The 18,968-nt window shown below is 29.8% G+C and overlaps 1 protein-coding gene across 3 annotated transcripts; it reads right to left on the bottom strand.

The window, feature by feature from the left end:
• Positions 1-5,344: 5,344 nt before the first annotated feature.
• Positions 5,345-10,828, bottom strand: LOC100799291 (NAC domain-containing protein 75). 3 transcript variants are annotated; one of them, XM_014778661.2, is made up of 7 exons: positions 10,499-10,828; positions 9,803-10,088; positions 9,270-9,447; positions 8,203-8,798; positions 7,418-7,693; positions 6,556-6,642; positions 5,345-5,910 (listed from the first exon to the last, which is right to left on the bottom strand). In XM_014778661.2, exons 2-7 carry the CDS (start codon positions 9,926-9,928, stop codon positions 5,821-5,823), a joined length of 1,353 nt encoding a protein of 450 aa, XP_014634147.1. In that variant the 5' UTR covers positions 9,929-10,088; positions 10,499-10,828; the 3' UTR covers positions 5,345-5,820. The 3 variants fall into 3 exon arrangements, with proteins under 3 accessions (XP_014634147.1, XP_040873866.1, XP_006584802.1); XM_041017932.1 differs by having other exon boundaries at positions 6,556-6,648; positions 9,775-10,088; positions 10,499-10,825; XM_006584739.4 differs by having other exon boundaries at positions 6,556-6,648; positions 10,499-10,820.
• Positions 10,829-18,968: the final 8,140 nt, after the last annotated feature.

Genomic DNA, 18,968 nt, shown 5'->3' with positions numbered 1-18,968 from the left:
GATGATGACCTAATGATTACTTGTCGTTACTGATACTAAACCATAGCCGATTCACCTACCTAATTTGTAGGCCGAATACTCTGCAGCATTGTTGTCAAACTCTCTAGAGTTAACCCATTGACTCTCAAAAGAGTTTTTCAATTCTAGATAGAGAAAAAGAGTTAATTCTCAATTAAACTCTCATGGATAAATTTAGTAAACATTTTAAACTTGTATAAATTCTCGAGTCAAGAAGAGTCAATAGTTTGAAATCAAATTCTAGTTATAGTGTTTTATGCCACTCTTCCATTGTTTTTGGCTGTGTTTGACTGGTTTAGTTATACCTACGATTTAAATCAACGCTTGATCTGGACTAGTGGCTGATTAAGTTGGATTGAACCAAATAATAATAAAGAAAACGGTTAAACAGCTGGCTTCTACAATCGAGCCTGAAATCTGTGAAGTAATTAATACTTGCTAATGTTGTTGCTCAATGGTCAATATGTCAATTGGTTGCTGCCCCTTAATTTACCCTCGTGTCTCTGCTTGGAATGATTGTGAAAATGTTTAAAACTTTTTTTTCATTCTCTTTTTTGTTAGGAAACTACTCATGCTTGCACATTGCTATGGCATGTTTGATTTTTTCGTTTTTTGTTTTTTGTTTTTGGAGCACTAAATTTAATTTGGACAGTAAACTTACTTTGGTGGCATGTTGGGTTACTTTCAAAAGTAAGCTTGTAGATGAAAATTTGAATCTAAATATTTATGGTCATTTTTAATTAGTTGATTATGTCTTTTAAATCGAAATTGTATAAAATTTAAATTCAGTCAAATATATATTTCATTCCAAAAATTGACAACCCACCATTTTAAGCAAATGACAAGACACCCGAGTATTATAGCCACACGTATGTGGAATGGAGTATATCCTTCAGGCATCAGCATCTCCAAAAGGTTCAACACTGAATATTTAAACCTCTCTTCTAAATGATTCCACGTTTCACTGGGATTGGGAGGTAGATTCATGAAAGAAGGATAACTAAACAAAGTTCTCATGAACAGCGAGAAGAATTTATATTCTGGATTAGTGGGCAGTGTGAATCTTACCATTCGCTGCAAACCATGCATTTACCTGCGCTAATTTGGGCCTAAAATATTATTTTTAGAAACATAAAACAAACAGAAAGGTGCAAGATCTTAGTTTTGGTACAAGAAGAATTACTATTAGGGATATGCGAACAAACAAAAACAAGTCGCACTTGAACAATAAGGCCTAATGTTAATTTTCTTTGTGTAACTTGTTCCTGTTTTATACCAAATTTTTTTCTATACAATACAATAACAACAACAAAGCCTTATGCCCTTATCCAGGTGAAAAAATGTTGGTTTTTTGGGTCATAAAATAAGTTTTTTTTCTTTCTAAAATACCTCAAGGTATTAGATTACTATGTACATATTTGATTATACCTTTTCCCAATAGAGTACACGTTATGTGGCAAAACTAACTGTTAAGATCTTTGAAACACAAATTATGATACACATTTAAAGGGAGCAAAAAACCCAGAAGCTACGATTGCTTGCTTAGCCCGTGGGTCCAATATTGTGAAACATTAAACTAGACATGCACTAAATAAAAGGAAAAAAATTATCGTTGGTGAAACTCGATTGAGACCCATACAAACAAACTATTATGATACACTTTCTGCTATTTAAATTTTAAAGTGAATATATTCTTACTGGTTGATTTAAAAAATAAATTCATTTTAAAAGAGGATTTTTCTTTTATGCAATACGGACAGGAAAATTTTGGCAAGAGCATTGTGAATGGATATTATTCCCATTAAATCTTAGTACTAAATTCCAAATTTATTATAATTTGAACTAAAAAGTTGTGGGAGGAAGGAAGAGATGAATTTCATTAAGTGATTTCCAAGAGAAAAGAATAAAAATACAAAATAGAACACAACACAACAAGTCTCACAGTAATGATAAAAGCTTTTAACTCAAGTAGTTATTAATCAATTAAATATCAAAGACAAATTCAATATAGTATTTATCCCTTTGTTCTAACAAAAAACCCTAAATATCCTTCGTTGTACTAACCAAAATAAGCATTAATCATGAGAATTTTACAAGATTACACAATTATTAAGGAGTGGACTATTTCCCTGAGTACTGGTTTCCTGTTGAGGTCCCCTGAGTGAGTGAGGGATATATTAGGTCGTTCCTGAGAATGCTGACTTTCTGAATTTGTCATAGATTAAAATGTGTGACAGGTGCCCATAGTATTAAGCCAATTCATTGATTTGCTATATTTGTTATTAAAGAATTATGTTCATAATCCAATGTTTCTCGAATCATAAAGGACGTTGGGGTTATGGCCAAATAACAAATAATTGGACTTCGTAATATTAACATATTAACTTTTTTTGCTTACACACGAATCTAAGTAGGCTGGACGGGGGCAGCACAGTTTCTAAAATGGCTTAACAATATACGTTCGATTCAACATCTGTACAGGAGAATGAAGCACAAAATTGAAAAACCAATTGGTGGGGTGATCTGTGTGGAAGAATCTGAAAAAGGTCGATAAGAGCATGCCGTTATATTCGTCCTTGCACTACCACCATTCCTCCTGCGACTTCTTTACGGGACCAAATCTAAGGCATACCAAGAAACCATAACATTGGTAGTACACTTATACTCTCTCCATATATGCTCCTTTCAAAAGCATCCAAAATCTTCCATAAAGAGAAAGAACTGAATATCACCTTTTTATATCTTCTTTAAATTTTAAATTATAGATCATATGAAAACAGATACTTTATCTAGCTTGTTAATTTCGTCTAAACTCATCCTCTCTTTTTATTAATTGTTGTTTATTTTTAATAGAACATCAATCTAAGAACAATAGTTTAAAGATTCTCCTAGCATTTGATTGTAAGAGATCCAAAGCTATATAGGTATCGTATCTTTCACACGACATCACACACACACACATATATATATTTAAGTGTAAATAAAATGAGATATATAATTATAGTGGCCAGTGGATTGTCTTTTTCTCTCCTATATATAATTCTGAGAGAAAGTATGGGTAGCTAGGAGTTTAGGTATGGTACGCAGTTACTTAAAAAGAGTACAGGAATAAAAGAACCGAAAAAGTTTATTCTTGTCTTCTCATTCTCTATTTAATCCCGTCTTTATTCCCTTCAGAAACTACTATGAAATTACCCTTTCTTTCACCTTCAGTTTAGCTTTATTGCATGCATGTCCCTTTAAGTTTAAAGCATTAACATGTTACTCTCTCTCTTTCTCTCTCTAAGATGAGATAAGCACATCTTTACTCTAATAATTAATACCGCAGGAAAAGCTCGAATCCAACTCAGGATAAAGCAATAAAGATGTGTCTTTCTGAAAAACCAAATAAGAGAGAGCCTCTACTCTCTCTCTCTCTCTCTATATATATTTATAATGTCTAAAGCTCAAAATATTCAATAAGAAACTGAATTCCCTGTCCTTAATTCCCTAAATATGACAGGCACAAAAGTCGTACGTACATGCCTTTAGAAAGTAACATGCAGCTTCGCGAAATCATTAATTGGCAGAAGTTGATTAAGAATTTTCATAAGTGGTATGTGCAATTTAAAACATGAAGGGAGAAGAAAAAAAAAAAAAGATTGTGCGTTTTTTGTGTATACGCTGCGGTTCAAACTTGAAACACAGAGTACTCTTTCGTCAGTTTAAGGGACCCATCAAAACTAAAAGATTTTCTTGAGACTCATCTCCTAAAGTAAATTTTCTTTTTGTTAGGCAGACATCAGCACAAGTAAAAGCTCCAAGGAAGCAGTGATATTTACTGCAAGATTTCTTTACATATATGATATATATGGTCGTGGCGCAAAGAAAGCATGCATAGATGTGAATGCATGACTGGACATACAAATTATTTTAATTCGTTGCATCCATCCTCTATATATTTATTACGTGAAGTACTGCACTCGACTAGACTACTACTTAACGCATAAAGAGTAATCTAGCATATATGCATATATGTTTATGGGTAAGGGAATTCTTTCTACTCTAATAAAATTCCTTAAAAAATAATATGAAGCATATATAAATGGCAATATATAGTTTATGTTTTTTTTTTTTGCAAAGAGCGAAATCATAATATATTGAAAGCAAAATCAGTTGCGTTATTATTATTATTATTTTTTGTTTATGTATCTCGATCACTTTATTTTTACGGTTATATATATATATATATATATATATATATATATATATATATATATATATAAATATAAGAATAGTTTTCTTAAACTTATTTTTTAAAATAAAATAAATAATTTTATGGCGTGTTTATCTAAAATTGTTTTTATTTAAAATAAGCAATTTCATGCTTTTCTTAAATTAATAACCCACTAGAATCAGCCTAATTGTAATTTTTTTTGCATAATTTGTATTCAAACCTTATTGTCTTTGTATATAATAAAATATAAGCCCTTAATTTTTAATTCGTAATCAATTTTACAAAGAAAGGACTAAATTATCATTAAGTAAACAGATTTTAACAGTAATAAATTGTATACACAAATTTTCAAGATGATCACTTTGGGGAATGGAGTTATATGTATTTATTCCATTAATTTTAAACATAACACTTAACTACTTAGCTGATACATAGCATTAATTCAAATTGGAAAATCAAATACTGAATTAATTGTATACATATATTTCATAATAAATTCTGAAGATAAGAAATTTTTGATAATAAAAATGAAATTAATTTTAATTTCCATGCAAACAAACCAAAATGAGCAGCTACCTGCTGTATTTTATGACAGGACCAACAATTTGAATTCTGAATGAAGGCCACGACACGAGTAACATAACCTTGGTCCTTGGAAATCTTACAGCGCTATCTAGCTTGAGGTTCCCCCTAAAGTTCTCGATAATAAATTCTAAAAGAGAAAGCAAAAGTTATATGATTCCTCTCTAGCCTTTAAAAAATGTGGAAAGCAGTACGTAGAAAGTGACCCGACGACAAACAATTACTTTACAGTACATAATTTAGGAGAAGAAAATATATATATATATATATATATATATATATATATATATATATATATATGAGAAAATCATGTTTTATGGGATTTACGTCAATGGTTCAAATTAATTTTATGTAGTAAAATTTAAAATTGCTTGTCGAATGAAAAATATCTGAATTGTTTGGTGTACAAGATTCTAGATCAAACGATATACTGAATTGGTTTAATGTAAAAATCTCACCTCATCTTATCATAAACTACAGAACACTAGCTAATTCACTATGCAGCACGGGCAACAAGGTGGTCCTAAGTTTGCTCAATCTCACTGGTATATTTCTTGTGTAAAAAATAGGAAAAGTGAACTAATACAAACATCTTAAAATAATAAAATAATATGAAATATAATAAGCAAGAGAGAATGATACTGTAATCATATTAGTGATGATTTTTGTGCAGCTAGCAGGATGCATTTAACTTTGTGCCTTTGGTCGTTCTCCCTCACCATATGTGTCAGAGGTGAGAGCAGCTTTGCTTGGATTTCTTTTCTTTTTTGTTTTCTTTTCCCTTTCTTTCCAATTTGTTCCGTTGCACACAGTTATATATATAGTTCCTCTGAGAGCCACCGAAGCTTATCACAAACTTGCACCATTGGAAAAAGAAAGAAAATGAGCAAACCATGGATCTGATTACTTGGCTTTTTGTTGAAGCATTAATGATGATGACGATGATGTTGTCTTGTTTGTGGTTTTTTTCTTCTTATATATTCTCTATTTTTTGTTGTCTCCTCCTACTCACGATGATCCTGCATGTTGGCAGGGTCTGGCCAATAAGAAGAGTACTTCAACCATTCAGCTTGTGGGTTTGCAATAGATGACTCCTGCAAGGAAATTGCAGTTATTGAAAAGATTAATTAGGGTTTGTTTTGTTAAATGGAAATTGATTGCCTCTTCCTTTTCCATCTCATATATATAGTCAAAAGCCATTGAGCATTTGTAACCTAATAATAAGGTCAGGAATGAAAATATAAAAGATATTTTAAGTCACTTTTCAAAGAGATTAAAATTTTCAAAAAATATTCAACATTAGGAGTGTTTCAATGGGAGAAGATGTTAACAGAAGTTTTTCTATGGTGTAATAAAGAAAGATATTCTACTGTTCAGATATGCAAACATGATGAGAACAGCATAAAGTAAAATAAAGAGAAAAAGATGAAGGCTATTCGGCTGCAATTAAAATAAAAATAATGAAAATTGTTTTCATTATATTTCTTTTAATTATTTACCTATATTAAAACTAGTACTTTTTATATTCCTTAATCATTATGAAAATACTTTTTCTATTTCTCTTTATCAAATCCGGCCATCATGTTATTACATATTTTTCTCTCTTCTCCTATATATCACTCTTTAGTTTGACAAATTTTTTTTTCCAATATTTATTCTTATTAGCCCTCTTTTTCTGTTTCCTAGTCCATTATAGCAACAAAGTTCATATATTTCAGAGTCAAAAGGTTCTTAATTACCGCTTTGATATCAGTTGAAGTGCAACCCATGATGAGTTCCTCCAAACCAGACGCAGACCTTCCTCCAAGTTTATAATGTTGTTGGTGCTGTTGCTGCCATGTGGATATATATATATATATATATATATATATATATATACATTAATTCATTTAAAAAGACAACAATAAAATTCAAAGACCGCATCTCAATCGTCATGTTTGAACAGCATTCCAAAAGTGAAAAGACAGTTTCATGCTCGTAATTTAGCAAGCACTTATAAAAGATTCCTCAGTTAATGAATCAGCCTCTTGCACCATTCCATGCAAAATAGTCTATTTTGGACTTAATTCAGCACTTTTATTTAGTGCTCCTTTGTTTGCACTACCCCAACTTTAATTTCTTTTTCCCTAATGTTTATGAGCATGTGCTATATATATACAATATGGTAAGTAACATTCTTCCTAATAAAATCCTTTCATCTTTGCCAATGTGAATTGAGTAAGTCTACCATCACCTTTTTCTTATTCAGTCTCTATTATTTAGTACTATCTATATTTAGATCATGAAAATTAAAGGAGATCGAAAAATGAGTAAACCATTACTACTAAAATTGTATGTGACAGTTCCCTAACTTCATTTTATTACTTGATTTTACAAAATATCATTCTCTCTAACCGTTTTAACTACATTTTTTAATGTCATTAAATACTAAAGTGAATAATATTTCTTTTTATATATAAAATAAAGACTAAAATAAAAGTTTTGTAAAGTCAAAACTAAAGTGAAAAATGGCATTTACAATTTCAAAAACCAATGTGGGGATTTACCCAGGAAAATATTATCAGCAACCAATAATGAAGTGTAGTTTGGTAGATGATTTACCTGGAAATTTTCATTTTGGAGCATTATTCTGGAGACATGGTACGAGTTGTCGTCTAGGATGATGGATGCATGGTGAAGGGGTGGAGGAGAGATGATGGTGGAGATTGGAAGCGAAGGCCTACTGATATGGGAGGCTGTGGTTGCAATTTGTTGCTGCGCATGCTGATTTTGCTGTTGTTGTTGTTGATGATGATGTACTGCATGCCGTTCATGCACTTCATCGCATGACCCTGATGCTTGCACTTCTCTTGCTGTGCAAGCTTCTCCTATTCCAACCTGCAATGGTCATCATCATCATATATTCTAAACAATCAATCACCAAATGGTTGATCGAACTAGCTAGTAGCTAGTCTTTTCAACTTCTCATCTTTTTGAGACTCTCTGCATAGCTCTAACTATTAACATGCATGCATGTGACCGGAATTCAGTCATCAATAATTTAATAACATGTAAAGTTACCTTTTTAAGGTGGGTAATAAACAAGGCGGTGGTTGGCTGACGCTGATTTATTATCAGGCCAGGTTCATTCAATTTTATTTATGCGGTTTATGCAAGCAATGGTTATGTCAACGCCTTCCCTATAACCCTTTCATGTCTACCAAACTTATGTTCAAATCAGGAAAATTATATATATAGTAAGAGAGTCATTTTTAAACGAGAGTAAAAAGAATAAATCTGACTCACACAATATCTGCATGTAATGTAAGTGAAAGTGAAACATGATGTTCATTAATTGCTCTTAAGCAGAAAGTGTTGGCTATAAATTAAGATAAAAATGTTTGTACCTCATCGAAGCCTTTTCTGAATGGGATGAAGCCAAAATGGTCGGATTTTAGTTGTTGAATATCCAAGGCAGTGTTGAAGGTTGTTATGGGAGGGACCACAACAACAGCAGACATTTCATCTCTGTGAGTAACATTAATTTCCTTAGAAGAAGAACAAGTCCCACTTCCACTGTCTCTTCTTCCATTATTGTTGTTGTTGTTGTTAGATTGTTGTTCTCCACTTCCTTCACCGGTTGTGGCACTTCTATCTGACCAATTGCATTGCCTCGGTTGTGTCTGGTAGAATATCTTTGACACCACAAGCTCTCCTTCTCTCTCTTCCTCGTACTGACCCAGATGGTACTGGTGCATCACCCAGTTGGTCTTTTCAGGTTTTCTGTTCTTGCCGAAGTTGGTGTAGAGGACTAGAATCTTCTTGCAACCCTTTTGTTTGCCATTCACCATCACTGGTCTTGTCTTACCTGTCTTGTGCCACCGGGTTTCCCCCCCTTGCAAGTCGCATTCGTTTTGAATCTTTCTCCTCTTTCGCGTTCCTGTTGTGTATGCCTTTGATGGCCTGTGGAAGAAGTGTCTGCTTAAGCCATCTCTTGTCACTCCTGAAAAACCAAATTCAAAGTTAGCTCAACTTAGGTGAACTACATGTAACACAAAACCCCTTTTGACTAATAAGTATCTAAGTTCTGCACAATTTTCAAGCCAGATTTTCTACGGTTAAATAAAATAAACTTTTATGTACTCACACTCTAAACATCCTGAGTGGAAAAGTGAGAGTTAGAGGCTATTTCTATTTTGCTATTGAGAAATGTTAATATTTTAATTTTTAACATACTCATTTAAACTGATGTAAAAAAAAATACCCATTTAAATAAATTTTTTGTCATTACTTAAAATTTATTAAAAAAAATACAGGTGTACGTAATCTCATTCTTAATTGAATGAGTTTTACTCATCATTTTATAATTTCTAATAAATGTTAACTACTAATAGAAAACGTATTAGAAAAACTGTACTTTGAAAAATCTGTATTGGTAAGACTTTTTCTTTATCATATTTCAATATATCTCAACCTGGAAGTTTCTCAGGATGGGTGTAACAAATCCCATCTTCTCCTTCAATAGTGGGAATGAACTCATCTATGAGAGGGTGTGATTTCATATTCTTTGCCTCTACTTTGGCTTCAAGGTGTTCTATGAGTTCTTGGTCTGTTGGATCAAACTTTACTCCCGCTGGTAGACCTAGCCAGTCCTGCCGGTCCCATTGAAATTCAAATTAAAACAAGAAAGCAAAAGCGATCGAGAGATAAGAAGAAGAGTTTATATAAGAGAGAGAAAGAAATTAAAGAAAGAAGACGATAAACTTTAACATATATGCAATAACTTTAGTAATAGGCTAAGGCTAACTAATATGTAACTGAGAAAAGGGATACCGATATACATGCATGTACAGCATTAAATTAATTGAACTAGTCCAATTAATGGTAGACCAGCCGTAAACATGTGAATATGGTATTCTTTTGTCGTTTGATTCTTCTTCATATTGTCAAAGGCTTTTCGTTGAAGGCAAGAATATTACTGAGATTTTTTTTTTTCTTTTTCCGTACCGGCTTCCCTTCAAATTTGTGACCACAACCGGGGCACTGTTTGGATCCACACAGTTGATGCTCTTCAAGCTTGGCATCTATGAGATCAGAGCTCCTAACACAACTCAAGTTGCCGATCTTGTTCATGGATATATAGATATGATGCTATAATTGCTATTCCTCTTGATGAAATCTTATGAGGCCTTCAATTGGATTTCTCTCACTGTGGAAACACAGCATCTCTCTCTCTCTCTCTCTCTCTCTTGTATATAACAGGAGCTTGATTGAGATCAAAACAAAAACTTTCCTAAAAGATCAAGAGAAGAAATTGGATGGCATGTTACAATCATAGTCACTGACTTGAAAGAGAAAATAAAAACAATTAATAATAAGAAGTGGGATTTGGCTTTCACAAGTGTATGAATTAGCCATCGAGAAATAGATGGTTGATCAGGCGATGATATTCAATATAATTCAGAAACTAGCTGAAGAATACCAACATATAAACACTAAACAAAGAATAAGAAAATAAAAACCTTGAGTATAGACAAAAGGAAAAAAAAATTGAAAATATTGTTTCTCAAGGATATGATGAGGCTAGCTATTTCAGGGGAAAAAATCAAATCCATAGCAATAAATTGTGCAGAACATAAGGATGAGAGTGTGAAGACAAAGGAGGAAACAAGAAAACTGTTCGAATACGATTGAGCTATAAACCTGCTTTAACCATGGAAAACAGCAGAATTCCCTCTAGCTAGATAGCTACTTTAACTGAAGCTCAGTGAGAAAAAATAAATAATAAAGGAAAAGTTGTCTTCTTCAACCACACACAGCAACTTTAAGGCTTTGCTGATTTATGAACCGCATGTATGTAGGCGGTTTATGAGAGAAAAAGAAAGAGAGAGAAAGCAAGAAAACCCGGTTTGTTTTTTTTTTTTTCTAACTAAAACAGCTCTCTCCTCTATCTTACTTACATGTTCATCCTAATATACTGTAGCCACACTACGGCCTACACCTTTCTTTCAGCCTTGACTGCAAAAGCAATAAAGAAATAAACGACCACACAGCTGTTATTAATCACGGAAAATTACAGTGCAACCAAAAAAAAAAAGAAAAACTAATATACGTATTAAAAAGGTAAAAAAAAAATCATACTTTTGTCCAATCACAAATATTCGTCATACACATTATATATAAATTTATCAACTTTTAAATAATATTTTTTATTATAGTTAATTACCCCTGCAATATATGTCTATATTAAACTCAAAAGGAAAAAGAAAAAACCCTAATAAAAAAAACTCTACTTAACAGATTATGAATAAGTACTTTAATAATGCTATGGTTTTTTATATCAATGGTTACAGTTTAACCCCTCTGAACGTGAAAACTCACTTTCTGTTTTTTGGTTAGAGTTTTACAAGGTTACAGGAAAAATCTCACTTTCTCTAAATACGTGTCAGTGTCGCAAAGCCTAGAATATAACAGATTAATGTCGTCAGAGATTAATAAAGCCAAATTTTTTATAGATATGTTGTGATAGAGATAGAGATAGAGAGTGATCAGACACCAGGATAAAAATACGGGAAAAGGGATGATAGAAACCCACATGGGTTTTGAGGTGGAGTGCGGGAAGATCATGATGCTTTTGCCATGAATGTTTTGTAGCGAGAGAAAGAGAGATGGGTTAGGAGCTTGCTTGATAATCAAGGAAAATGAGCAAACGTACTTGATGGACCACCACCTTCTCTTCTAATTAATTACTTCAATTTATGCTATATAAAACATGCATAAACATATATATCATCAATAAAGCCCATAAGTTAATAACATATATGAAACTAGCTTGGACTAGAAGCAGCCAATAATTTACTGTTATCTCTGCAGAAAATCAAATTAATGGACAGTTATAATTTTTTTTATTATTACTATTGTGTTCCCTCTTTTTTTGTCATCATCATTTTTGCCGCCTGTGTTATTTCTTCAGGGTCTGTCTAAAGTATTGGTCAGTCGCACAAAACTTATGTAGTTTCACATATTATATATAAGAACTAACAAGTAGTATATCTTCAGCATTATGTGGGTCCAGGCTTCAGCATGAAAATCTTTGTCCCTCATAAAGTAACATAATCAGATAATGGTAAGCTAGATTTCACGTTTATAACTACATACTCTTTGGTGTAGTCAAGATAAAAATGATGGAGGGGCCCTAATGATGTTTTCAGTATACATAGATGGCGATGATGCCTCCTTGTCTTTGCAAATTTCAAACTTCGATTTCATTTCATTCAAGGAGCTGAAAATGAGGAGGGGGATCAGAATTTTCACCAAAAATGTCAAGAGACAATCCGTAGGAGTAAGGAATATATCCTATGTTCCTATGTTGCGGGTAGATCTAAGTTAAACTTGGGCCTAGAAATTACCAAAGGGTACCAAAAAAATATTCTAAGACATCGTTTCAAATATTTCTTCTTTTTTGACAACACCATTGATATCTTTCATCAATGATAATTTTACTCTAGAAAAATAAAATTATTATAAATAATAAAATTCTTTTTTTGAATATTTAAATTATTAGTTAATATAAAACAATTAACTTATTCATTCGGTAGTTGTTTCAAATATTTCTCTTTTTAACTAAGATTTAAGAGTAAAACGAAAAAAGAAAATAGGAGAATTGAATTGCTTTATTATCCATTTAAATTGACCTTTGACGAACCAATCCATGGAGCCCACGTGTTAATAAAGTTCTACGTTATCCCCCGGTTCGCGAATACAATGCATAAATATTCCACTGTTAATTTATAATGTTTGTTATTTATATATAGTTGGTAACACAGTTCCGGGAGAATATAACCAGTTATACTAGTTTTAGTTATTATACTCGGAGGATTTAGTTTTATACTCTGCATAATCCATCTTTAAGAATAATTCTTATAGGAGTGCAATTATTGACACGGTGTATATGTATATTCCAGATTACACAAAGATTTAAGTATTTAACTATAAATACTTTGTAAATTTGGCAATTCTTGCACTTGCACGGGTATTTATTGCTGGTCTACGTAGTTTATTGAATTCTAAAAATGTGATTATTTACACAACCTAAGTTGTTATCATCATCATTAATTAATCTAATATGGGAGACAAAAAAAAGTTGCATCATGAGGGTTCTCATAAAATAAGTATAGAGTAATTAATTACAAGGTAAAATAAAAATAAGAAAACATTGCAAGACAGCAAAGCAGGCAATACAAAATTGGGGACACATTCATCTTTTGCCATCCCTACCCATGCCCACAGGCCTTAACGTGCATGAGGATTGAATCTGTGTTATGAGAAATAATATATGCATTGTTAATTATAATTTCATACTTACGTTTTAGTTATAACTATTGCATATAAAAAAAAATATAGTAGTGTAACCATTCTTAAAATTTATAAGAACGTTTTTTTTCATTGATTGCGATAAATATTTAGAAAACAATTATATAACCATTACTAAATCACATAAGAAATGTTTTCAGATATAGTTTGTGATAAATAAATAAATAAGTAGGAAATAGTTATTTAATATTTTTTAAATAAAGAAAAAATTGGGGATAAAATAATTGTCTAGTAGTTTTTTTGTAAATATTTTTAACTTTTGATCATTGTTCTTTACAAAAAAAAATTATTATCCTTCATTTATAAAAGTGATAAAATGAGTTTGACTTCATGGATTGAACAACACATGAATAAGGTCGAGTTGGATTATAGAATTTTGTGTCCAAAAAAAATTGGACCAATTAGGCATAGGCCCATAAAATATCGACTTGAAAATAATTCGTCTATTTGATTAATATTATTTATTATTTTGATTTTTTCTCGATAAAATTTATATAAATTTAGACTTGAAATTTGACACAAAAAGCCAGGCCAACAAATCTCTAACCCATAAGAAATTGAAGTTAGTTAGGCTTGTTTTCACTCCTTGACCCAATATATTCGAGTGGACTGTGTTCTGAAGTATTTATTTTAATTTTCAAAAGATCCCTGTTATGAGTTAAAAAAATTTAACGGCAAGAACCTTTTAAAAATTAAAATGTAAATTTTAAGACTAAAAAATTAACTTATTAAATTTTAAGAACTAAAATATTTACTTGTTAACTATAGGAACTAAAAGAAAAAAATTTAAAAATTATAAGAATTAACGAAGTAATTAAACATTTTTACAACTATTTAAACACACGCAAAAGTTATACCATCGGAGACAAACCCAAAATCTAATAATTAGTATATGATTTCTTTTTTAATAGTATCTTCTTGACGCTAATCTTTTTACAAAATTGTCAAGCAGTTTTAAGTTTTCTCCATCACCCAAAGATCTCCAAAAGGTAGGAGGTCAAGTACTTCTCTAGCTTTTGTTGAGAACTTACAATGATTTTGACAGGGAAACAACATGATCTCGTTTCATATTTCATATAATATGCCTAATAATATATGTTTAGTGAGCGCCCTTGTCGGCAATGGGAAAGGAATTATTATAAGGGCCTCCATACTCATTATTTCTTTTTGCTAAAAGAGAGGACATGTAAATAATTTAATCCATTTATGGATTGTTTTTGACATGGACATCTCTTCGACTTTCCTTGTGAAGTGTAATTCTTTGTTGGGTGAAAGGTGTAGATGAAAAGTTTATTAGGGAGCACAAGTTCACAACATTCGAATTAAGCCTCCACTTGGTTAAGTGATCCAATTTTCTAATTAAAATTAAGAACATTTATTTTCAAGAGCTGTCTTCTGTAAAGAAAGAAAAATGGTATTGGTAACTACAGAAGTGGGTATGACCGCATAAAATATGGTAAAGAATATCTGAAAATGCTGATTGGTTTATCTGATACCAGATAGCTTTCTTCTATATTACTCGTCAAAGTATTGTTCTGACCAATTGGAGCCAAGGTACCTTCTCGGCAAGGGCAACATGTTACAAGTACAACAGAAAGAAGAATAACAAAGATATGACATGCTTGGCAGGATTTTAACCATAGTCTTAGTAGACTTTTAGCAATGACATTTATACGCACATGTTAAAGAGAATCAATCATCAAATCAATTAATTTGGCAATTTATGTGTAATTGGCTATATTTAACATAATTATTGTTCAAAAATGTTTAAAACAATTAATCAATTAATTTTTCTTATTTCAGTAAAATAGTTGAATGTAAGTAGTAAAATAAGGTCTATTTGATTTCTATAAGATACGCAAATTATGTGATACTACTATGATAATCTACACGGAAAAAAAAAAGGTAAAATTGTCCAAATCATGCAAACATCAAGTTATATGTTTGGTAAAGAACAGTACAGATATGTGAAACATACCTAAAGCCTGTACTATTTGAATATTTTACAATAAATAAAATGTAGTCCAGTGAAATGAACGTAATTATGATACGGAACATTGAAAACTATGGAGCCAATTACATGGATAAGTTATATAGACATCCAAATAAGCTTTCATTAATTAGCCAACATTGATGCCGACGGCACAAATCCAACTGATGGGAGAATCAAAACTTCAGAAGCTGAAAGAATCTAATAATCTAATCTAATATCTATCTAATAATATAAAATTTGTGAAATAGTGCTTCGAATGGCACATGTCATACTATAGTGTTTTATAATATTTGTTTCAGTTGCATATCATATATATTATTTATATTTAAAATTAAATGCATTGTCATTAATGTCAGTAGTAAATTATCATTTTAATAGTTCTATTAATTACATTAATTAATTTTAATTTTAAAACACAAATTTGGATATAATAATTTTAATCTGTCCTTAATTTCTTTCAATTTCTCGGATTTCAGAGTCCTTTAAATTTCAAAAATAAAACATATAAGTTTAATTTTGAATGATATCTATATTTGTGACAAAAAAAATTAAGATATTACTTATTAATGATGATTAACGTAAGAATACAATTATTATAATCCTGATATAATAATTATAATCACATGTTTGTTGAAATAAATATTAATATTAATGTAAAAATACATTTTGAAATAATAATTTTTATACATTCTATTAGATTTATTATTCATTTTTACGTAAAAAAATATATAAAATTATTATTAATATTATTAGATTGGTCATAACATTTAATGATCACCTACAAAAGTATTATGTCACACTATACTAGTGATAGTGTTATAATAATGATTATTTTCATTAGTGATTTTTTTTTATTCATATTCACTCTAAAGGTGCAATTAACGTGAAAACATTTCCTTAATTAGATTTAGCGTCATATTTTTATGGGTCAATGAATTTTAAATATATTTTTTAACACATATCATTATTTTTTTTACTGAACACATATCATGAATTTATCTCAATTCTTATATGATTAATTTTGTCTCTTTCAAATATTTAGTAGGCTAGGCCACCCAGTTAACAAAATTTATTAAAATCAATTTTGATAAAAAAAAAGATTTTTTTATATAAATTAAAGTTTAGATGAATTAGATTTCAAGGCTTATCAGGGTTAGGACAGACTTCAAAATATTATTTATCGATTATTTATCAATAAGATTTTCACATCAGTAATAAGAATCAAATTCATATTTAAAAAAATATATTTTAAGCATTAATTAGATAAATAAATTTAAATTTCAAATATTTTTGTGGTTTAACTAATTAAATTGTGCAGTATTACGCAATTAATCCATGCATTAATTTAATTTACACAAATTACTCCCATAATTAAAATTCTGCTAATAAATAGTCAACGTTTAGTTTCTTCTTTCATGTACCTATTTTTTTTTTATTACATTTCCTCTTCTCCTTTCACTACGCTGTTTTCTTTTTCTCTCACTCATGCTTCACATAAAAAAATAAAAAATAAAGGTTCTGACAGCTTTGAAAACTTTTTTTTTCTTTTTTCTGAAAAAATCATCGTTCTTTTCCTTCAAAAACCGGAAAGCTTTAACATTAGTTTTTTTTTCTCTTTTCTTATTTTTCATTTTAAAAACTATTTTTTCAAGTCTTATAGATAATATTTTTGTATTTTTTTAATATATATATATATATATTTTATTTTTTTTGCTGCTACGCTTGCATTAGGTAAAAGGAAGAAGTTGTCCATAACGTGATGCAACAATTAATTCACGAAGACTGCATGATATATTGACCGAAAATTGGGCTGATAATTGGATATCCTACAATCCAAAAAGTGGTTGCAACATGGGAATTAAACTCCCATCTTCCCTTGTGCTTATGGTAGTTTGCTCACTACTCAAATTTGTTTCATTTATATTTCAGACTTGGTTTAGTATTTTCGTAATTTGATTTTTTCAATTTCAAATGTGTTTTCATTTTAGAATCATCATGAAGTAAAGTTTTAGAGAAATAAGCGAAAATAAAACATTGGTGGCTAACTGGCCATGAATCAAGTTTTCTTTTAACTTATTTTTGTTGTATCTTTTATTATTGATGTATTTTTTTACTTCCTTTTTCATGAAATTTGTGAAGATATTCTTTTATGTGTTTCTATATGTTGTTGTGCATGTAATATGGGTCTCTCAGAGACAAAAAATAATAGAGTAATAGATATTCATTTTCACTCTCTTTAGATACTAATTTAAGCCAATTTGTGTTTTATTGTGTTAGTCTATCATGTTGTTAATATGACTTTTCTAGATTTTCAAACAGTACTATTTAGTACGAAAGCCAATTGTGCCCATTCTTACAAATTTAATAGTAACCAATTAAATTGGTGGATAACAATTCAGGCAAGAGAAAGAGTATTATCTAAATCTAATAAATTTACCTTATTTAAAATTCGTGTGGATTCGTACATATATATATATTTCGTACTAATTATATCAATTGTTTGGAAGAAAAATAACAATATTAATTATAATTTTATTTGACTGTAAAAAAATTATAATTTTATTTGATATTTTCTTATAAAATTTTATATTATAATTTTGAAATTAATTTATAAGTGATAAGTTATCTAAATAAAATTATGAAAATAGATAATTTAATGGGCACATGCGACCTACAAATAAAATAAACCATTTTTCTCTGTTTTTTTTTATTGGCGAGACATGGGTAGGTATTAAGGTACTTATATCTATGAGTACTTATAATTTGAAATTACTTAAACAATTTTAATCTTATATAAATTAAGTTGATTCAATATGATTTTTATATAAATATAAATAAATTAATATTATATATTTTTAATATTAATATATATTTTAAAAGTTTTTTTTATAAGTATAATATTATGCTTTAAAAAATTTGGTTGTTTTTTGTTTAATTAATTTTTTTTGTTTTGTTTTTTTAACAAATATTCACATACTTACGTGAATATACTTACAAATATTTATGAAATTCATTGAAACTCATGAGTAATATAAAAATACTTTATAAATATTAATAAAATAATTATAAATAAACCTCAAAGTGGATTTTCATCCAACAAGACGATAATGAGAATCTACTACATGAAGTCACCTCACCTTATAATAATAATTTAATTTGCACAATATCAGATCATGTTTATAAAAGTCATTAATATTTTATATAATATGCACATATAAAATCGATCATCTGAATTCTGAATTATATATTAAAAACACAAATAGTACTACTTACACGAAAATACACGTCATCATTTAAAAAAAGTCATACTTAATGTCATTTATATTGTTAAAATTTGTAGTCCTTTTATTATAATAAGTATTATAATAAATACATTTAGAAATTTACATATTAATGAAAGACATTCTTTTTGTAAAAAAATTAATATTACTTATCAATTAAAATAATAATATATTTATATTAATTTCCTATCGATTGCACAGGTTTGCTTACTGATTTAAACAAAATAGAAACATTTTATTTACAGTTAAGTGTTATCAATAATATTTTTTTGTAACGGTTGTGTGTGTAATGATTTTAAATTTTAACTAAAACAAACATGCAATAATTATCATAACTTCTGTGGGGCTATAAAGAAGACAGCATAAGATAGAAAGAGGTATCCTTTTTTTTTCCTGGCTCACGGTCAAAAAGATGGGATGAAAATTATTCAATTCACACAAAGAAACCAATCTACAACAACCTTTCGGGAGATGGTTGTCTCAAATTCGTTAGTTCTCTCCATGTCAAATTGTAGAGGATCTACGA

Source organism: Glycine max, chromosome 8, assembly GCF_000004515.6.
Source record: "Glycine max cultivar Williams 82 chromosome 8, Glycine_max_v4.0, whole genome shotgun sequence".
Lineage (NCBI taxonomy): Eukaryota > Viridiplantae > Streptophyta > Magnoliopsida > Fabales > Fabaceae > Glycine > Glycine max.
The sequence above is the reverse complement of the archived record's forward strand: the minus strand, read 5'-3'. Positions and strand labels throughout refer to the sequence as shown.